Source organism: Ascaphus truei (genome assembly GCF_040206685.1).
Source record: "Ascaphus truei isolate aAscTru1 chromosome 2 unlocalized genomic scaffold, aAscTru1.hap1 SUPER_2_unloc_1, whole genome shotgun sequence".
NCBI classification, from domain to species: Eukaryota; Metazoa; Chordata; class Amphibia; order Anura; family Ascaphidae; genus Ascaphus; species Ascaphus truei.
In genome coordinates, this window is record NW_027453815.1 from 1641145 (window position 1) to 1668447 (window position 27303).

Below are 27303 nucleotides of genomic sequence, written 5' to 3' on the forward strand. Positions count from 1 at the left end.
TGACACACACACACACACAGTGACACAGTGACACACACACACACACACAGTGACACACACAGTGACACACACAGTGACACACACACACACACAGTGACACACACACACACACACACACACACACACACACACACACACACACACACACACACACACACACACACACACACACACACACACACACACGCGACCAAATTAGTCCAATCGCCGTCTCGTGGGTGTGGCTAACCGCCCCTCCGGTTCCGTGCGCGTCACTTCCGGCAGGCGGGCGTGACACACACACACACACACAAGCGGACCCCTCCCGCCATGCTGCTGCGCCTCCTGCAGGCCGGCCTCCGCCGCTGCCCACCCCGTCTCAGGTAACCATGACAACCGGCCGGCAGGGCCACGTGCGCGGGGTTATCCCGGGGACGGCGAGGAAGCAGGGAGGTCACGGGGGCTCGCGCGCACTGCATGATGGGAGGTGTAGTTCTGCTGTCCCTCTTTGGAAGGTATTGAAGGGAATGCGGGACTACATCTCCCAGCATGCAGTGCGGCCCCCATCCCACTGACAGGCGGGACTACATCTCCCAGCATGCAGTGCAGCCCCCTCTGACAGGCTGACAGGCGGGACTACATCTCCCAGCATGCAGTGCAGCCCCCTCTGACAGGCTGAAAGGCGGGACTACATCTCCCAGCATGCAGTGCAGCCCCCTCTGACAGGCTGACAGGCGGGACTACATCTCCCAGCATGCAGTGCAGCCCCCTCTGACAGGCTGACAGGCGGGGCTACAAGGTCAGGGTATATATACTGTGTAACATCATTATATTATATAATGCTACACAGTATATGTACCCTGACAATGTTACCTATATATATATATATACATAGGTAACATTGTCGGGACAGGTACACTGTGTATCATCGTTATATACATAGGTAACATTGTCAGGGTACATACACTGTGTATCATCGTTATATACATAGGTAACATTGTCAGGGTACATATACTGTGTATCATCGTTATATACATAGGTAACATTGTCAGGGTACATATACTGTGTATCATCGTTATATACATAGGTAACATTGTCAGGGTAGATACACTGTCTATCATCGTTATATACATAGGTAACATTGTCAGGGTACATACACTGTGTATCATCGTTATATACATAGGTAACATTGTCAGGGTACATATACTGCGTATCATCGTTATATACATAGGTAACATTGTCAGGGTACATACACTGTGTATCATCGTTATATACATAGGTAACATTGTCAGGGTACATATACTGTGTATCATCGTTATATACATAGGTAACATTGTCAGGGTACATATACTGCGTATCATCGTTATATACATAGGTAACATTGTCAGGGTACATACACTGTATCATCGTTATATACATAGGTAACATTGTCAGGGTACATATACTGTGTATCATCGTTATATACATAGGTAACATTGTCAGGGTACATATACTGTGTATCATCGTTATATACATAGGTAACATTGTCAGGGTACATACACTGTATCATCGTTATATACATAGGTAACATTGTCAGGGTACATACACTGTGTATCATCGTTATATACATAGGTAACATTGTCAGGGTACATATACTGTGTATCATCGTTATATACATAGGTAACATTGTCAGGGTACATATACTGTGTATCATCGTTATATACGTAGGTAACATTGTCAGGGTACATACACTGTGTATCATCGTTATATACATAGGTAACATTGTCAGGGTACATATACTGTGTATCATCGTTATATACATAGGTAACATTGTCAGGGTACATATACTGCGTATCATCGTTATATACATAGGTAACATTGTCAGGGTACATAGACTGCGTATCATCGTTATATACATAGGTAACATTGTCAGGGTACATATACTGCGTATCATCGTTATATACATAGGTAACATTGTCAGGGTACATATACTGTGTATCATCGTTATATACATAGGTAACATTGTCAGGGTACATACACTGTATCATCGTTATATACATAGGTAACATTGTCAGGGTACATACACTGTGTATCATCGTTATATACGTAGGTAACATTGTCAGGGTACATACACTGTGTATCATCGTTATATACATAGGTAACATTGTCAGGGTACATACACTGTATCATCGTTATATACATAGGTAACATTGTCAGGGTACATACACTGTGTATCATCGTTATATACATAGGTAACATTGTCAGGGTACATATACTGTGTATCATCGTTATATACATAGGTAATATTGTCAGGGTACATATACTGCGTATCATTGTTATATACATAGGTAACATTGTCAGGGTACATACACTGTGTATCATCGTTATATACATAGGTAACATTGTCAGGGTACATACACTGTGTATCATCGTTATATACATAGGTAACATTGTCAGGGTACATACACTGTATCATCGTTATATACATAGGTAACATTGTCAGGGTACATATACTGTGTATCATCGTTATATACATAGGTAACATTGTCAGGGTACATACACTGCGTATCATCGTTATATACATAGGTAACATTGTCAGGGTACATACACTGCGTATCATCGTTATATACATAGGTAACATTGTCAGGGTACATATACTGTGTATCATCGTTATATACATAGGTAACATTGTCAGGGTACTTACACTGCGTATCATCGTTATATACATAGGTAACATTGTCAGGGTACATACACTGTGTATCATCGTTATATACATAGGTAACATTGTCAGGGTACATACACTGTAACATCGTTATATACATAGGTAACATTGTCAGGGTACATACACTGTGTATCATCGTTATATACATAGGTAACATTGTCAGGGTACATACACTGTGTATCATCGTTATATACGTAGGTAACATTGTCAGGGTACATATACTGTGTATCATCGTTATATACATAGGTAACATTGTCAGGGTACATATACTGTGTATCATCGTTATATACATAGGTAACATTGTCAGGGTACATACACTGTGTATCATCGTTATATACATAGGTAACATTGTCAGGGTACATACACTGTGTATCATCGTTATATACATAGGTAACATTGTCAGGGTACATACACTGCGTATCATCGTTATATATATATAGGTAACATTGTCAGGGTGTATACACTGTGTATCATCGTTATATACATAGGTAACATTGTCAGGGTACATACACTGTGTATCATCGTTATATACATAGGTAACATTGTCAGGGTACATACACTGTATCATCGTTATTTACATAGGTAACATTGTCAGGGTACATACACTGTGTATCATCGTTATATACATAGGTAACATTGTCAGGGTACATATACTGTGTAACATCGTTATATACATATGTAACATTGTCAGGGTACATATACTGTGTATCATCGTTATATACATAGGTAACATTGTCAGGGTACATATACTGTGTATCATCGTTATATACATAGGTAACATTGTCAGGGTACATACACTCTGTATCATCGTTATATACATAGGTAACATTGTCAGGGTACATATACTGTGTAACATCGTTATATACATAGGTAACATTGTCAGGGTACATACACTGTGTATCATCGTTATATACATAGGTAACATTGTCAGGGTACATACACTGTGTATCATCGTTATATACATAGGTAACATTGTCAGGGTACATACACTGTGTATCATCGTTATATACATAGGTAACATTGTCAGGGTACATATACTGTGTATCATCGTTATATACATAGGTAACATTGTCAGGGTACATACACTGTGTATCATCGTTATATACATAGGTAACATTGTCAGGGTACATACACTGTGTATCATCGTTATATACGTAGGTAACATTGTCAGGGTACATATACTGTGTATCATCGTTATATACATAGGTAACATTGTCAGGGTACATATACTGTGTATCATCGTTATATACATAGGTAACATTGTCAGGGTACATATACTGTGTATCATCGTTATATACATAGGTAACATTGTCAGGGTACATACACTGTATCATCGTTATAAACATAGGTAACATTGTCAGGGTACATATACTGCGTATCATCGTTATATACATAGGTAACATTGTCAGGGTACATATACTGTGTATCATCGTTATATACATAGGTAACATTGTCAGGGTACATATACTGTGTATCATCGTTATATACATAGGTAACATTGTCAGGGTACATACACTGTGTATCATCGTTATATACATAGGTAACATTGTCAGGGTACATATACTGTGTATCATCGTTATATACATAGGTAACATTGTCAGGGTACATACACTGTGTATCATCGTTATATACATAGGTAACATTGTCAGGGTACATACACTGTGTATCATCGTTATATACATAGGTAACATTGTCAGGGTACATATACTGTGTATCATCGTTATATACATAGGTAACATTGTCATGGTACATACACTGTGTATCATCGTTATATACATAGGTAACATTGTCAGGGTACATACACTGTGTATCATCGTTATATACATAGGTAACATTGTCAGGGTACATACACTGTGTATCATCGTTATATACGTAGGTAACATTGTCAGGGTACATATACTGCGTATCATCGTTATATACATAGGTAACATTGTCAGGGTACATATACTGCGTATCATCGTTATATACATAGGTAACATTGTCAGGGTACATATACTGTGTATCATCGTTATATACATAGGTAACATTGTCAGGGTACATACACTGTATCATCGTTATATACATAGGTAACATTGTCAGGGTACATATACTGTGGATCATCGTTATATACATAGGTAACATTGTCAGGGTACATATACTGTGTATCATCGTTATATACATAGGTAACATTGTCAGGGTACATATACTGCGTATCATTGTTATATACATAGGTAACATTGTCAGGGTACATACACTGTGTATCATCGTTATATACATAGGTAACATTGTCAGGGTACATACACTGTGTATCATCGTTATATACATAGGTAACATTGTCAGGGTACATACACTGTATCATCGTTATATACATAGGTAACATTGTCAGGGTACATATACTGTGTATCATCGTTATATACATAGGTAACATTGTCAGGGTACATACACTGCGTATCATCGTTATATACATAGGTAACATTGTCAGGGTACATACACTGCGTATCATCGTTATATACATAGGTAACATTGTCAGGGTACATATACTGTGTATCATCGTTATATACATAGGTAACATTGTCAGGGTACATACACTGCGTATCATCGTTATATACATAGGTAACATTGTCAGGGTACATACACTGTGTATCATCGTTATATACATAGGTAACATTGTCAGGGTACATACACTGTAACATCGTTATATACATAGGTAACATTGTCAGGGTACATACACTGTGTATCATCGTTATATACATAGGTAACATTGTCAGGGTACATACACTGTGTATCATCGTTATATACGTAGGTAACATTGTCAGGGTACATATACTGTGTATCATCGTTATATACATAGGTAACATTGTCAGGGTACATATACTGTGTATCATCGTTATATACATAGGTAACATTGTCAGGGTACATACACTGTGTATCATCGTTATATACATAGGTAACATTGTCAGGGTACATACACTGTGTATCATCGTTATATACATAGGTAACATTGTCAGGGTACATACACTGCGTATCATCGTTATATATATATATAGGTAACATTGTCAGGGTGTATACACTGTGTATCATCGTTATATACATAGGTAACATTGTCAGGGTGTATACACTGTGTATCATCGTTATATACATAGGTAACATTGTCAGGGTACATACACTGTATCATCGTTATTTACATAGGTAACATTGTCAGGGTACATACACTGTGTATCATCGTTATATACATAGGTAACATTGTCAGGGTACATATACTGTGTAACATCGTTATATACATAGGTAACATTGTCAGGGTACATATACTGTGTATCATCGTTATATACATAGGTAACATTGTCAGGGTACATATACTGTGTATCATCGTTATATACATAGGTAACATTGTCAGGGTACATACACTCTGTATCGTCGTTATATACATAGGTAACATTGTCAGGGTACATATACTGTGTAACATCGTTATATACATAGGTAACATTGTCAGGGTACATACACTGTGTATCATCGTTATATACATAGGTAACATTGTCAGGGTACATACACTGTGTATCATCGTTATATACATAGGTAACATTGTCAGGGTACATACACTGTGTATCATCGTTATATACATAGGTAACATTGTCAGGGTACATATACTGTGTATCATCGTTATATACATAGGTAACATTGTCAGGGTACATACACTGTGTATCATCGTTATATACATAGGTAACATTGTCAGGGTACATACACTGTGTATCATCGTTATATACGTAGGTAACATTGTCAGGGTACATATACTGTGTATCATCGTTATATACATAGGTAACATTGTCAGGGTACATATACTGTGTATCATTGTTATATACATAGGTAACATTGTCAGGGTACATATACTGTGTATCATCGTTATATACATAGGTAACATTGTCAGGGTACATACACTGTATCATCGTTATAAACATAGGTAACATTGTCAGGGTACATATACTGCGTATCATCGTTATATACATAGGTAACATTGTCAGGGTACATATACTGTGTATCATCGTTATATACATAGGTAACATTGTCAGGGTACATATACTGTGTATCATCGTTATATACATAGGTAACATTGTCAGGGTACATACACTGTGTATCATCGTTATATACATAGGTAACATTGTCAGGGTACATATACTGTGTATCATCGTTATATACATAGGTAACATTGTCAGGGTACATACACTGTGTATCATCGTTATATACATAGGTAACATTGTCAGGGTACATACACTGTGTATCATCGTTATATACATAGGTAACATTGTCAGGGTACATATACTGTGTATCATCGTTATATACATAGGTAACATTGTCATGGTACATACACTGTGTATCATCGTTATATACATAGGTAACATTGTCAGGGTACATACACTGTGTATCATCGTTATATACATAGGTAACATTGTCAGGGTACATACACTGTGTATCATCGTTATATACGTAGGTAACATTGTCAGGGTACATATACTGCGTATCATCGTTATATACATAGGTAACATTGTCAGGGTACATATACTGCGTATCATCGTTATATACATAGGTAACATTGTCAGGGTACATATACTGTGTATCATCGTTATATACATAGGTAACATTGTCAGGGTACATATACTGTGTATCATCGTTATATACATAGGTAACATTGTCAGGGTACATATACTGCGTATCATCATTATATACATAGGTAACATTGTCAGGGTACATACACTGTGTATCATCGTTATATACATAGGTAATATTGTCAGGGTACATACACTGTGTATCATCGTTATATACATAGGTAACATTGTCAGGGTACATACACTGCGTATCATCGTTATATACATAGGTAACATTGTCAGGGTATATATACTGTGTATCATCGTTATATACATAGGTAACATTGTCAGGGTACATACACTGTGTATCATCGTTATATACATAGGTAACATTGTCAGGGTACATATACTGTGTAACATCGTTATATACATAGGTAACATTGTCAGGGTACATACACTGTGTATCATCGTTATATACATAGGTAACATTGTCAGGGTACATACACTGTGTATCATCGTTATATACGTAGGTAACATTGTCAGGGTACATATACTGCGTATCATCATTATATACGTAGGTAACATTGTCAGGGTACATACACTGTGTATCATCGTTATATACATAGGTAACATTGTCAGGGTACATACACTGTGTATCATCGTTATATACATAGGTAACATTGTCAGGGTACATATACTGTGTAACATCGTTATATATATATAGGTAACATTGTCAGGGTACATATACTGCGTATCATCATTATATACATAGGTAACATTGTCAGGGTACATATACTGTGTAACATCGTTATATATATATAGGTAACATTGTCAGGGTACATATACTGCGTATCATCGTTATATACATAGGTAACATTGTCAGGGTACATACACTGTGTATCATCGTTATATACGTAGGTAACATTGTCAGGGTACATATACTGTGTATCATCGTTATATACATAGGTAACATTGTCAGGGTACATACACTGTGTATCATCGTTATATACATAGGTAACATTGTCAGGGTACATATACTGTGTATCATCGTTATATACATAGGTAACATTGTCAGGGTACATACACTGTGTATCATCGTTATATACATAGGTAACATTGTCAGGGTACATACACTGTATCATCGTTATATACATAGGTAACATTGTCAGGGTACATATACTGTGTATCATCGTTATATACATAGGTAACATTGTCAGGGTACATACACTGTGTATCATCGTTATATACATAGGTAACATTGTCAGGGTACATACACTGTGTATCATCGTTATATACGTAGGTAACATTGTCAGGGTACATATACTGCGTATCATCGTTATATACATAGGTAACATTGTCAGGGTACATATACTGCGTATCATCGTTATATACATAGGTAACATTGTCAGGGTACATATACTGTGTATCATCGTTATATACATAGGTAACATTGTCAGGGTACATATACTGTGTATCATCGTTATATACATAGGTAACATTGTCAGGGTACATATACTGCGTATCATCATTATATACATAGGTAACATTGTCAGGGTACATACACTGTGTATCATCGTTATATACATAGGTAATATTGTCAGGGTACATACACTGTGTATCATCGTTATATACATAGGTAACATTGTCAGGGTACATACACTGCGTATCATCATTATATACATAGGTAACATTGTCAGGGTACATATACTGCGTATCATCATTATATACATAGGTAACATTGTCAGGGTACATACACTGTGTATCATCGTTATATACATAGGTAACATTGTCAGGGTACATACACTGTGTATCATCGTTATATACATAGGTAACATTGTCAGGGTACATATACTGTGTAACATCGTTATATATATATAGGTAACATTGTCAGGGTACATATACTGCGTATCATCGTTATATACATAGGTAACATTGTCAGGGTACATATACTGTGTAACATCGTTATATATATATATATAGGTAACATTGTCAGGGTACATATACTGCGTATCATCGTTATATACATAGGTAACATTGTCAGGGTACATATACTGTGTATCATCGTTATATACATAGGTAACATTGTCAGGGTACATACACTGTGTATCATCGTTATATACATAGGTAACATTGTCAGGGTACATACACTGTATCATCGTTATATACATAGGTAACATTGTCAGGGTACATATACTGTGGATCATCGTTATATACATAGGTAACATTGTCAGGGTACATATACTGTGTATCATCGTTATATACATAGGTAACATTGTCAGGGTACATATACTGCGTATCATTGTTATATACATAGGTAACATTGTCAGGGTACATACACTGTGTATCATCGTTATATACATAGGTAACATTGTCAGGGTACATACACTGTGTATCATCGTTATATACATAGGTAACATTGTCAGGGTACATACACTGTATCATCGTTATATACATAGGTAACATTGTCAGGGTACATATACTGTGTATCATCGTTATATACATAGGTAACATTGTCAGGGTACATACACTGCGTATCATCGTTATATACATAGGTAACATTGTCAGGGTACATACACTGCGTATCATCGTTATATACATAGGTAACATTTTCAGGGTACATATACTGTGTATCATCGTTATATACATAGGTAACATTGTCAGGGTACATACACTGCGTATCATCGTTATATACATAGGTAACATTGTCAGGGTACATACACTGTGTATCATCGTTATATACATAGGTAACATTGTCAGGGTACATACACTGTAACATCGTTATATACATAGGTAACATTGTCAGGGTACATACACTGTGTATCATCGTTATATACATAGGTAACATTGTCAGGGTACATACACTGTGTATCATCGTTATATACGTAGGTAACATTGTCAGGGTACATATACTGTGTATCATCGTTATATACATAGGTAACATTGTCAGGGTACATATACTGTGTATCATCGTTATATACATAGGTAACATTGTCAGGGTACATACACTGTGTATCATCGTTATATACATAGGTAACATTGTCAGGGTACATACACTGTGTATTATCGTTATATACATAGGTAACATTGTCAGGGTACATACACTGCGTATCATCGTTATATATATATAGGTAACATTGTCAGGGTGTATACACTGTGTATCATCGTTATATACATAGGTAACATTGTCAGGGTACATACACTGTGTATCATCGTTATATACATAGGTAACATTGTCAGGGTACATACACTGTATCATCGTTATTTACATAGGTAACATTGTCAGGGTACATACACTGTGTATCATCGTTATATACATAGGTAACATTGTCAGGGTACATATACTGTGGAACATCGTTATATACATAGGTAACATTGTCAGGGTACATATACTGTGTATCATCGTTATATACATAGGTAACATTGTCAGGGTACATATACTGTGTATCATCGTTATATACATAGGTAACATTGTCAGGGTACATACACTCTGTATCGTCGTTATATACATAGGTAACATTGTCAGGGTACATATACTGTGTAACATCGTTATATACATAGGTAACATTGTCAGGGTACATACACTGTGTATCATCGTTATATACATAGGTAACATTGTCAGGGTACATACACTGTGTATCATCGTTATATACATAGGTAACATTGTCAGGGTACATACACTGTGTATCATCGTTATATACATAGGTAACATTGTCAGGGTACATATACTGTGTATCATCGTTATATACATAGGTAACATTGTCAGGGTACATACACTGTGTATCATCGTTATATACATAGGTAACATTGTCAGGGTACATACACTGTGTATCATCGTTATATACGTAGGTAACATTGTCAGGGTACATATACTGTGTATCATCGTTATATACATAGGTAACATTGTCAGGGTACATATACTGTGTATCATTGTTATATACATAGGTAACATTGTCAGGGTACATATACTGTGTATCATCGTTATATACATAGGTAACATTGTCAGGGTACATACACTGTATCATCGTTATAAACATAGGTAACATTGTCAGGGTACATATACTGCGTATCACCGTTATATACATAGGTAACATTGTCAGGGTACATATACTGTGTATCATCGTTATATACATAGGTAACATTGTCAGGGTACATATACTGTGTATCATCGTTATATACATAGGTAACATTGTCAGGGTACATACACTGTGTATCATCGTTATATACATAGGTAACATTGTCAGGGTACATATACTGTGTATCATCGTTATATACATAGGTAACATTGTCAGGGTACATACACTGTGTATCATCGTTATATACATAGGTAACATTGTCAGGGTACATACACTGTGTATCATCGTTATATACATAGGTAACATTGTCAGGGTACATATACTGTGTATCATCGTTATATACATAGGTAACATTGTCATGGTACATACACTGTGTATCATCGTTATATACATAGGTAACATTGTCAGGGTACATACACTGTGTATCATCGTTATATACATAGGTAACATTGTCAGGGTACATACACTGTGTATCATCGTTATATACGTAGGTAACATTGTCAGGGTACATATACTGCGTATCATCGTTATATACATAGGTAACATTGTCAGGGTACATATACTGCGTATCATCGTTATATACATAGGTAACATTGTCAGGGTACATATACTGTGTATCATCGTTATATACATAGGTAACATTGTCAGGGTACATATACTGTGTATCATCGTTATATACATAGGTAACATTGTCAGGGTACATATACTGCGTATCATCGTTATATACATAGGTAACATTGTCAGGGTACATACACTGTGTATCATCGTTATATACATAGGTAACATTGTCAGGGTACATATACTGTGTAACATCGTTATATACATAGGTAACATTGTCAGGGTACATACACTGTGTATCATCGTTATATACATAGGTAACATTGTCAGGGTACATACACTGTGTATCATCGTTATATATATATATATAGGTAACATTGTCAGGGTACATATACTGCGTATCATCGTTATATACATAGGTAACATTGTCAGGGTACATACACTGTATCATCGTTATATACATAGGTAACATTGTCAGGGTACATATACTGTGGATCATCGTTATATACATAGGTAACATTGTCAGGGTACATATACTGTGTATCATCGTTATATACATAGGTAACATTGTCAGGGTACATATACTGCGTATCATTGTTATATACATAGGTAACATTGTCAGGGTACATACACTGTGTATCATCGTTATATACATAGGTAACATTGTCAGGGTACATACACTGTGTATCATCGTTATATACATAGGTAACATTGTCAGGGTACATACACTGCGTATCATCGTTATATACATAGGTAACATTGTCAGGGTACATACACTGCGTATCATCGTTATATACATAGGTAACATTGTCAGGGTACATATACTGTGTATCATCGTTATATACATAGGTAACATTGTCAGGGTACATACACTGCGTATCATCGTTATATACATAGGTAACATTGTCAGGGTACATACACTGTGTATCATCGTTATATACATAGGTAACATTGTCAGGGTACATACACTGTAACATCGTTATATACATAGGTAACATTGTCAGGGTACATACACTGTGTATCATCGTTATATACATAGGTAACATTGTCAGGGTACATACACTGTGTATCATCGTTATATACGTAGGTAACATTGTCAGGGTACATATACTGTGTATCATCGTTATATACATAGGTAACATTGTCAGGGTACATATACTGTGTATCATCGTTATATACATAGGTAACATTGTCAGGGTACATACACTGTGTATCATCGTTATATACATAGGTAACATTGTCAGGGTACATACACTGTGTATCATCGTTATATACATAGGTAACATTGTCAGGGTACATACACTGCGTATCATCGTTATATATATATAGGTAACATTGTCAGGGTGTATACACTGTGTATCATCGTTATATACATAGGTAACATTGTCAGGGTACATACACTGTGTATCATCGTTATATACATAGGTAACATTGTCAGGGTACATACACTGTATCATCGTTATTTACATAGGTAACATTGTCAGGGTACATACACTGTGTATCATCGTTATATACATAGGTAACATTGTCAGGGTACATATACTGTGTAACATCGTTATATACATAGGTAACATTGTCAGGGTACATATACTGTGTATCATCATTATATACATAGGTAACATTGTCAGGGTACATATACTGTGTATCATCGTTATATACATAGGTAACATTGTCAGGGTACATACACTCTGTATCGTCGTTATATACATAGGTAACATTTTCAGGGTACATATACTGTGTAACATCGTTATATACATAGGTAACATTGTCAGGGTACATACACTGTGTATCATCGTTATATACATAGGTAACATTGTCAGGGTACATACACTGTGTATCATCGTTATATACATAGGTAACATTGTCAGGGTACATACACTGTGTATCATCGTTATATACATAGGTAACATTGTCAGGGTACATATACTGTGTATCATCGTTATATACATAGGTAACATTGTCAGGGTACATACACTGTGTATCATCGTTATATACATAGGTAACATTGTCAGGGTACATACACTGTGTATCATCGTTATATACGTAGGTAACATTGTCAGGGTACATATACTGTGTATCATCGTTATATACATAGGTAACATTGTCAGGGTACATATACTGTGTATCATCGTTATATACATAGGTAACATTGTCAGGGTACATATACTGTGTATCATCGTTATATACATAGGTAACATTGTCAGGGTACAAACACTGTATCATCGTTATAAACATAGGTAATATTGTCAGGGTACATATACTGCGTATCATCGTTATATACATAGGTAACATTGTCAGGGTACATATACTGTGTATCATCGTTATATACATAGGTAACATTGTCAGGGTACATATACTGTGTATCATCGTTATATACATAGGTAACATTGTCAGGGTACATACACTGTGTATTATCGTTATATACATAGGTAACATTGTCAGGGTACATATACTGTGTATCATCGTTATATACATAGGTAACATTGTCAGGGTACATACACTGTGTATCATCGTTATATACATAGGTAACATTGTCAGGGTACATATACTGTGTATCATCGTTATATACATAGGTAACATTGTCATGGTACATACACTGTGTATCATCGTTATATACATAGGTAACATTGTCAGGGTACATACACTGTGTATCATCGTTATATACATAGGTAACATTGTCAGGGTACATACACTGTGTATCATCGTTATATACGTAGGTAACATTGTCAGGGTACATATACTGCGTATCATCGTTATATACATAGGTAACATTGTCAGGGTACATATACTGCGTATCATCGTTATATACATAGGTAACATTGTCAGGGTACATATACTGTGTATCATCGTTATATACATAGGTAACATTGTCAGGGTACATATACTGTGTATCATCGTTATATACATAGGTAACATTGTCAGGGTACATATACTGCGTATCATCATTATATACATAGGTAACATTGTCAGGGTACATACACTGTGTATCATCGTTATATACATAGGTAATATTGTCAGGGTACATACACTGTGTATCATCGTTATATACATAGGTAACATTGTCAGGGTACATACACTGCGTATCATCGTTATATACATAGGTAACATTGTCAGGGTATATATACTGTGTATCATCGTTATATACATAGGTAACATTGTCAGGGTACATACACTGTGTATCATCGTTATATACATAGGTAACATTGTCAGGGTACATATACTGTGTAACATCGTTATATACATAGGTAACATTGTCAGGGTACATACACTGTGTATCATCGTTATATACATAGGTAACATTGTCAGGGTACATACACTGTGTATCATCGTTATATACGTAGGTAACATTGTCAGGGTACATATACTGCGTATCATCATTATATACATAGGTAACATTGTCAGGGTACATACACTGTGTATCATCGTTATATACATAGGTAACATTGTCAGGGTACATACACTGTGTATCATCGTTATATACATAGGTAACATTGTCAGGGTACATATACTGTGTAACATCGTTATATATATATAGGTAACATTGTCAGGGTACATATACTGCGTATCATCATTATATACATAGGTAACATTGTCAGGGTACATATACTGTGTAACATCGTTATATATATATAGGTAACATTGTCAGGGTACATATACTGCGTATCATCGTTATATACATAGGTAACATTGTCAGGGTACATACACTGTGTATCATCGTTATATACGTAGGTAACATTGTCAGGGTACATATACTGTGTATCATCGTTATATACATAGGTAACATTGTCAGGGTACATACACTGTGTATCATCGTTATATACATAGGTAACATTGTCAGGGTACATATACTGTGTATCATCGTTATATACATAGGTAACATTGTCAGGGTACATACACTGTGTATCATCGTTATATACATAGGTAACATTGTCAGGGTACATACACTGTATCATCGTTATATACATAGGTAACATTGTCAGGGTACATATACTATGTATCATCGTTATATACATAGGTAACATTGTCAGGGTACATACACTGTGTATCATCGTTATATACATAGGTAACATTGTCAGGGTACATACACTGTGTATCATCGTTATATACGTAGGTAACATTGTCAGGGTACATATACTGCGTATCATCGTTATATACATAGGTAACATTGTCAGGGTACATATACTGCGTATCATCGTTATATACATAGGTAACATTGTCAGGGTACATATACTGTGTATCATCGTTATATACATAGGTAACATTGTCAGGGTACATATACTGTGTATCATCGTTATATACATAGGTAACATTGTCAGGGTACATATACTGCGTATCATCATTATATACATAGGTAACATTGTCAGGGTACATACACTGTGTATCATCGTTATATACATAGGTAATATTGTCAGGGTACATACACTGTGTATCATCGTTATATACATAGGTAACATTGTCAGGGTACATACACTGCGTATCATCGTTATATACATAGGTAACATTGTCAGGGTACATATACTGCGTATCATCATTATATACATAGGTAACATTGTCAGGGTACATACACTGTGTATCATCGTTATATACATAGGTAACATTGTCAGGGTACATACACTGTGTATCATCGTTATATACATAGGTAACATTGTCAGGGTACATATACTGTGTAACATCGTTATATATATATAGGTAACATTGTCAGGGTACATATACTGCGTATCATCGTTATATACATAGGTAACATTGTCAGGGTACATATACTGTGTAACATCGTTATATATATATATATAGGTAACATTGTCAGGGTACATATACTGTGTAACATCGTTATATATATATAGGTAACATTGTCAGGGTACATATACTGTGTATCATCGTTATATACATAGGTAACATTGTCAGGGTACATATACTGTGTATCATCGTTATATACATAGGTAACATTGTCAGGGTACATACACTGTGTATCATCGTTATATAAATAGGTAACATTGTCAGGGTACATATACTGTGTATCATCGTTATATACATAGGTAACATTGTCAGGGTACATACACTGTGTATCATCGTTATATACATAGGTAACATTGTCAGGGTACATATACTGTGTATCATCGTTATATACATAGGTAACATTGTCAGGGTACATACACTGTGTATCATCGTTATATACATAGGTAACATTGTCAGGGTACATACACTGTGTATCATCGTTATATACATAGGTAACATTGTCAGGGTACATACACTGTGTATCATCGTTATATACGTAGGTAACATTGTCAGGGTACATGCACTGTGTATCATCGTTATATACATAGGTAACATTGTCAGGGTACATATACTGTGTATCATCGTTATATACATAGGTAACATTGTCAGGGTACATACACTGTGTATCATCGTTATATACATAGGTAACATTGTCAGGGTACATACACTGTATCATCGTTATATACATAGGTAACATTGTCAGGGTACATATACTGTGTATCATCGTTATATACATAGGTAACATTGTCAGGGTACATATACTGTGTATCATCGTTATATACATAGGTAACATTGTCAGGGTACATACACTGTGTATCATCGTTATATACATAGGTAACATTGTCAGGGTACATATACTGTGTATCATCGTTATATACATAGGTAACATTGTCAGGGTACATATACTGTGTATCATCGTTATATACATAGGTAACATTGTCAGGGTACATACACTGTGTATCATCGTTATATACATAGGTAACATTGTCAGGGTACATACACTGTGTATCATTGTTATATACATAGGTAACATTGTCAGGGTACATATACTGTGTATCATCGTTATATACATAGGTAACATTGTCAGGGTACATACACTGTGTATCATCGTTATATACATAGGTAACATTGTCAGGGTACATATACTGTGTATCATCGTTATATACATAGGTAACATTGTCAGGGTACATACACTGTGTATCATCGTTATATACATAGGTAACATTGTCAGGGTACATACACTGTGTATCATCGTTATATACGTAGGTAACACTGTCAGGGTACATATACTGCGTATCATCATTATATACATAGGTAACATTGTCAGGGTACATACACTGTGTATCATCGTTATATACATAGGTAACATTGTCAGGGTACATACACTGTGTATCATCGTTATATACATAGGTAACATTGTCAGGGTACATATACTGTGTAACATCGTTATATATATATAGGTAACATTGTCAGGGTACATATACTGCGTATCATCGTTATATACATAGGTAACATTGTCAGGGTACATATACTGTGTATCATCGTCATATACATAGGTAACATTGTCAGGGTACATACACTGTGTATCATCGTTATATAAATAGGTAACATTGTCAGGGTACATATACTGTGTATCATCGTTATATACATAGGTAACATTGTCAGGGTACATACACTGTGTATCATCGTTATATACGTAGGTAACATTGTCAGGGTACATATACTGTGTATCATCGTTATATACATAGGTAACATTGTCAGGGTACATACACTGTGTATCATCGTTATATACATAGGTAACATTGTCAGGGTACATACACTGTGTATCATCGTTATATACATAGGTAACATTGTCAGGGTACATACACTGTGTATCATCGTTATATACGTAGGTAACATTGTCAGGGTACATACACTGTGTATCATCGTTATATACATAGGTAACATTGTCAGGGTACATATACTGTGTATCATCGTTATATACATAGGTAACATTGTCAGGGTACATACACTGTGTATCATCGTTATATACATAGGTAACATTGTCAGGGTACATACACTGTATCATCGTTATATACATAGGTAACATTGTCAGGGTACATATACTGTGTATCATCGTTATATACATAGGTAACATTGTCAGGGTACATATACTGTGTATCATCGTTATATACATAGGTAACATTGTCAGGGTACATACACTGTGTATCATCGTTATATACATAGGTAACATTGTCAGGGTACATATACTGTGTATCATCGTTATATACATAGGTAACATTGTCAGGGTACATATACTGTGTATCATCGTTATATACATAGGTAACATTGTCAGGGTACATACACTGTGTATCATCGTTATATACATAGGTAACATTGTCAGGGTACATACACTGTGTATCATCGTTATATACATAGGTAACATTGTCAGGGTACATATACTGTGTATCATCGTTATATACGTAGGTAACATTGTCAGGGTACATACACTGTGTATCATCGTTATATACATAGGTAACTTTGTCAGGGTACATATACTGTGTATCATCGTTATATACATAGGTAACATTGTCAGGGTACATACACTGTGTATCATCGTTATATACATAGGTAACATTGTCAGGGTACATACACTGTGTATCATCGTTATATACATAGGTAACATTGTCAGGGTACATACACTGTGTATCATCGTTATATACATAGGTAACATTGTCAGGGTACATACACTGTGTATCATCGTTATATACATAGGTAACATTGTCAGGGTACATACACTGTGTATCATCGTTATATACATAGGTAACATTGTCAGGGTACATACACTGTGTATCATCGTTATATACATAGGTAACATTGACAGGGTACATACACTGTGTATCATCGTTATATACATAGGTAACATTGTCAGGGTACATACACTGTGTATCATCGTTATATACATAGGTAACATTGTCAGGGTACATATACTGCGTATCATCGTTATATACATAGGTAACATTGTCAGGGTACATACACTGTGTATCATCGTTATATACATAGGTAACATTGACAGGGTACATACACTGTGTATCATCGTTATATACATAGGTAACATTGTCAGGTTACATACACTGTGTATCATCGTTATATACATAGGTAACATTGTCAGGGTACATACACTGTGTATCATCGTTATATACATAGGGAACATTGTCAGGGTACATACACTGTGTATCATCGTTATATACATAGGTAACATTGTCAGGGTACATATACTGTGTATCATCGTTATATACATAGGTAACATTATCAGGGTACACATTGTCAGGGTACATACACTGTGTATCATCGTTATATACATAGGTAACATTGTCAGGGTACATACACTGTGTATCATCGTTATATACGTAGGTAACATTGTCAGGGTACATACACTGTGTATCATCGTTATATGCATAGGTAACATTGTCAGGGTACATACACTGTGTATCATCGTTATATACATAGGTAACATTGTCAGGGTACATACACTGTGTATCATCGTTATATACGTAGGTAACATTGTCAGGGTACATACACTGTGTATCATCGTTATATGCATAGGTAACATTGTCAGGGTACATACACTGTGTATCATCGTTATATACATAGGTAACATTGTCAGGGTACATACACTGTATCATCGTTATATACATAGGTAACATTGTCAGGGTACATACACTGTATCATCGTTATATACATAGGTAACATTGTCAGGGTACATACACTGTGTATCATCGTTATATACATAGGTAACATTGTCAGAGTACATAGACTGTATCATCGTTATATACATAGGTAACATTGTCAGGGTACATACACTGTATCATCGTTATATACATAGGTAACATTGTCAGGGTACATACACTGTATCATCGTTATATACATAGGTAACATTGTCAGGGTACATACACTGTATCATCGTTATATACATAGGTAACATTGTCAGGGAACATATACTGCGTATCATCGTTATATACATAGGTAACATTGTCAGGGTACATACACTGTATCATCGTTATATACATAGGTAACATTGTCAGGGTACATACACTGTGTATCATCGTTATATACATAGGTAACATTGTCAGGGTACATATACTGTGTAACATCGTTATATACATAGGTAACATTGTCAGGGTACATACACTGTGTATCATCGTTATATACATAGGTAACATTGTCAGGGTACATACACTGTGTATCATCGTTATATACGTAGGTAACATTGTCAGGGTACATATACTGCGTATCATCATTATATACATAGGTAACATTGTCAGGGTACATACACTGTGTATCATCGTTATATACATAGGTAACATTGTCAGGGTACATACACTGTGTATCATCGTTATATACATAGGTAACATTGTCAGGGTACATATACTGTGTAACATCGTTATATATATATAGGTAACATTGTCAGGGTACATATACTGCGTATCATCATTATATACATAGGTAACATTGTCAGGGTACATATACTGTGTAACATCGTTATATATATATAGGTAACATTGTCAGGGTACATATACTGCGTATCATCGTTATATACATAGGTAACATTGTCAGGGTACATATACTGTGTAACATCGTTATATATATATATATAGGTAACATTGTCAGGGTACATATACTGCGTATCATCGTTATATACATAGGTAACATTGTCAGGGTACATACACTGTATCATCGTTATATACATAGGTAACATTGTCAGGGTACATATACTGTGGATCATCGTTATATACATAGGTAACATTGTCAGGGTACATATACTGTGTATCATCGTTATATACATAGGTAACATTGTCAGGGTACATATACTGCGTATCATTGTTATATACATAGGTAACATTGTCAGGGTACATACACTGTGTATCATCGTTATATACATAGGTAACATTGTCAGGGTACATACACTGTGTATCATCGTTATATACATAGGTAACATTGTCAGGGTACATACACTGTATCATCGTTATATACATAGGTAACATTGTCAGGGTACATATACTGTGTATCATCGTTATATACATAGGTAACATTGTCAGGGTACATACACTGCGTATCATCGTTATATACATAGGTAACATTGTCAGGGTACATACACTGCGTATCATCGTTATATACATAGGTAACATTGTCAGGGTACATATACTGTGTATCATCGTTATATACATAGGTAACATTGTCAGGGTACATACACTGCGTATCATCGTTATATACATAGGTAACATTGTCAGGGTACATACACTGTGTATCATCGTTATATACATAGGTAACATTGTCAGGGTACATACACTGTAACATCGTTATATACATAGGTAACATTGTCAGGGTACATACACTGTGTATCATCGTTATATACATAGGTAACATTGTCAGGGTACATACACTGTGTATCATCGTTATATACGTAGGTAACATTGTCAGGGTACATATACTGTGTATCATCGTTATATACATAGGTAACATTGTCAGGGTACATATACTGTGTATCATCGTTATATACATAGGTAACATTGTCAGGGTACATACACTGTGTATCATCGTTATATACATAGGTAACATTGTCAGGGTACATACACTGTGTATCATCGTTATATACATAGGTAACATTGTCAGGGTACATACACTGCGTATCATCGTTATATATATATAGGTAACATTGTCAGGGTGTATACACTGTGTATCATCGTTATATACATAGGTAACATTGTCAGGGTACATACACTGTGTATCATCGTTATATACATAGGTAACATTGTCAGGGTACATACACTGTATCATCGTTATTTACATAGGTAACATTGTCAGGGTACATACACTGTGTATCATCGTTATATACATAGGTAACATTGTCAGGGTACATATACTGTGTAACATCGTTATATACATAGGTAACATTGTCAGGGTACATATACTGTGTATCATCATTATATACATAGGTAACATTGTCAGGGTACATATACTGTGTATCATCGTTATATACATAGGTAACATTGTCAGGGTACATACACTCTGTATCGTCGTTATATACATAGGTAACATTGTCAGGGTACATATACTGTGTAACATCGTTATATACATAGGTAACATTGTCAGGGTACATACACTGTGTATCATCGTTATATACATAGGTAACATTGTCAGGGTACATACACTGTGTATCATCGTTATATACATAGGTAACATTGTCAGGGTACATACACTGTGTATCATCGTTATATACATAGGTAACATTGTCAGGGTACATATACTGTGTATCATCGTTATATACATAGGTAACATTGTCAGGGTACATACACTGTGTATCATCGTTATATACATAGGTAACATTGTCAGGGTACATACACTGTGTATCATCGTTATATACGTAGGTAACATTGTCAGGGTACATATACTGTGTATCATCGTTATATACATAGGTAACATTGTCAGGGTACATATACTGTGTATCATTGTTATATACATAGGTAACATTGTCAGGGTACATATACTGTGTATCATCGTTATATACATAGGTAACATTGTCAGGGTACATACACTGTATCATCGTTATAAACATAGGTAACATTGTCAGGGTACATATACTGCGTATCATCGTTATATACATAGGTAACATTGTCAGGGTACATATACTGTGTATCATCGTTATATACATAGGTAACATTGTCAGGGTACATATACTGTGTATCATCGTTATATACATAGGTAACATTGTCAGGGTACATACACTGTGTATCATCGTTATATACATAGGTAACATTGTCAGGGTACATATACTGTGTATCATCGTCTATACATAGGTAACATTGTCAGGGTACATACACTGTGTATCATCGTTATATACATAGGTAACATTGTCAGGGTACATACACTGTGTATCATCGTTATATACATAGGTAACATTGTCAGGGTACATATACTGTGTATCATCGTTATATACATAGGTAACATTGTCATGGTACATACACTGTGTATCATCGTTATATACATAGGTAACATTGTCAGGGTACATACACTGTGTATCATCGTTATATACATAGGTAACATTGTCAGGGTACATACACTGTGTATCATCGTTATATACGTAGGTAACATTGTCAGGGTACATATACTGCGTATCATCGTTATATACATAGGTAACATTGTCAGGGTACATATACTGCGTATCATCGTTATATACATAGGTAACATTGTCAGGGTACATACACTGTGTATCATCGTTATATACATAGGTAACATTGTCAGGGTACATATACTGTGTATCATCGTTATATACATAGGTAACATTGTCAGGGTACATATACTGCGTATCATCATTATATACATAGGTAACATTGTCAGGGTACATACACTGTGTATCATCGTTATATACATAGGTAATATTGTCAGGGTACATACACTGTGTATCATCGTTATATACATAGGTAACATTGTCAGGGTACATACACTGCGTATCATCGTTATATACATAGGTAACATGGTCAGGGTATATATACTGTGTATCATCGTTATATACATAGGTAACATTGTCAGGGTACATACACTGTGTATCATCGTTATATACATAGGTAACATTGTCAGGGTACATATACTGTGTAACATCGTTATATACATAGGTAACATTGTCAGGGTACATACACTGTGTATCATCGTTATATACATAGGTAACATTGTCAGGGTACATACACTGTGTATCATCGTTATATACGTAGGTAACATTGTCAGGGTACATATACTGCGTATCATCATTATATACATAGGTAACATTGTCAGGGTACATACACTGTGTATCATCGTTATATACATAGGTAACATTGTCAGGGTACATACACTGTGTATCATCGTTATATACATAGGTAACATTGTCAGGGTACATATACTGTGTAACATCGTTATATATATATAGGTAACATTGTCAGGGTACATATACTGCGTATCATCATTATATACATAGGTAACATTGTCAGGGTACATATACTGTGTAACATCGTTATATATATATAGGTAACATTGTCAGGGTACATATACTGCGTATCATCGTTATATACATAGGTAACATTGTCAGGGTACATACACTGTGTATCATCGTTATATACGTAGGTAACATTGTCAGGGTACATATACTGTGTATCATCGTTATATACATAGGTAACATTGTCAGGGTACATACACTGTGTATCATCGTTATATACATAGGTAACATTGTCAGGGTACATATACTGTGTATCATCGTTATATACATAGGTAACATTGTCAGGGTACATACACTGTGTATCATCGTTATATACATAGGTAACATTGTCAGGGTACATACACTGTATCATCGTTATATACATAGGTAACATTGTCAGGGTACATATACTGTGTATCATCGTTATATACATAGGTAACATTGTCAGGGTACATACACTGTGTATCATCGTTATATACATAGGTAACATTGTCAGGGTACATACACTGTGTATCATCGTTATATACGTAGGTAACATTGTCAGGGTACATATACTGCGTATCATCGTTATATACATAGGTAACATTGTCAGGGTACATATACTGCGTATCATCGTTATATACATAGGTAACATTGTCAGGGTACATATACTGTGTATCATCGTTATATACATAGGTAACATTGTCAGGGTACATATACTGTGTATCATCGTTATATACATAGGTAACATTGTCAGGGTACATATACTGCGTATCATCATTATATACATAGGTAACATTGTCAGGGTACATACACTGTGTATCATCGTTATATACATAGGTAATATTGTCAGGGTACACACACTGTGTATCATCGTTATATACATAGGTAACATTGTCAGGGTACATACACTGCGTATCATCGTTATATACATAGGTAACATTGTCAGGGTACATATACTGCGTATCATCATTATATACATAGGTAACATTGTCAGGGTACATACACTGTGTATCATCGTTATATACATAGGTAACATTGTCAGGGTACATACACTGTGTATCATCGTTATATACATAGGTAACATTGTCAGGGTACATATACTGTGTAACATCGTTATATATATATAGGTAACATTGTCAGGGTACATATACTGCGTATCATCGTTATATACATAGGTAACATTGTCAGGGTACATATACTGTGTAACATCGTTATATATATATATATATATATATATAGGTAACATTGTCAGGGTACATATACTGTGTAACATCGTTATATATATATAGGTAACATTGTCAGGGTACATATACTGTGTATCATCGTTATATACATAGGTAACATTGTCAGGGTACATATACTGTGTATCATCGTTATATACATAGGTAACATTGTCAGGGTACATACACTGTGTATCATCGTTATATAAATAGGTAACATTGTCAGGGTACATATACTGTGTATCATCGTTATATACATAGGTAACATTGTCAGGGTACATACACTGTGTATCATCGTTATATACATAGGTAACATTGTCAGGGTACATATACTGTGTATCATCGTTATATACATAGGTAACATTGTCAGGGTACATACACTGTGTATCATCGTTATATACATAGGTAACATTGTCAGGGTACATACACTGTGTATCATCGTTATATACATAGGTAACATTGTCAGGGTACATAAACTGTGTATCATCGTTATATACGTAGGTAACATTGTCAGGGTACATGCACTGTGTATCATCGTTATATACATAGGTAACATTGTCAGGGTACATATACTGTGTATCATCGTTATATACATAGGTAACATTGTCAGGGTACATACACTGTGTATCATCGTTATATACATAGGTAACATTGTCAGGGTACATACACTGTATCATCGTTATATACATAGGTAACATTGTCAGGGTACATATACTGTGTATCATCGTTATATACATAGGTAACATTGTCAGGGTACATATACTGTGTATCATCGTTATATACATAGGTAACATTGTCAGGGTACATACACTGTGTATCATCGTTATATACATAGGTAACATTGTCAGGGTACATATACTGTGTATCATCGTTATATACATAGGTAACATTGTCAGGGTACATATACTGTGTATCATCGTTATATACATAGGTAACATTGTCAGGGTACATACACTGTGTATCATCGTTATATACATAGGTAACATTGTCAGGGTACATACACTGTGTATCATCGTTATATACATAGGTAACATTGTCAGGGTACATATACTGTGTATCATCGTTATATACATAGGTAACATTGTCAGGGTACATACACTGTGTATCATCGTTATATACATAGGTAACATTGTCAGGGTACATATACTGTGTATCATCGTTATATACATAGGTAACATTGTCAGGGTACATACACTGTGTATCATCGTTATATACATAGGTAACATTGTCAGGGTACATACACTGTGTATCATCGTTATATACGTAGGTAACACTGTCAGGGTACATATACTGCGTATCATCATTATATACATAGGTAACATTGTCAGGGTACATACACTGTGTATCATCGTTATATACATAGGTAACATTGTCAGGGTACATACACTGTGTATCATCGTTATATACATAGGTAACATTGTCAGGGTACATATACTGTGTAACATCGTTATATATATATAGGTAACATTGTCAG

General features: G+C 35.3%; 1 protein-coding gene across 1 annotated transcript in view; it reads left to right on the forward strand.

Moving 5' to 3' along the window:
* Nucleotides 1-232: 232 nt before the first annotated feature.
* LOC142473253 (mitochondrial potassium channel ATP-binding subunit-like) overlaps nt 233-27303 on the forward strand; it is a 131349-nt gene continuing 104278 nt past the window's right edge. Inside the window, exon 1 of the mRNA XM_075580442.1 lies at nt 233-362. Coding sequence (XP_075436557.1) covers nt 310-362 — 53 coding nt within the window. The 5' untranslated portion in view covers nt 233-309. The remainder of the gene's footprint in view (nt 363-27303) is intronic.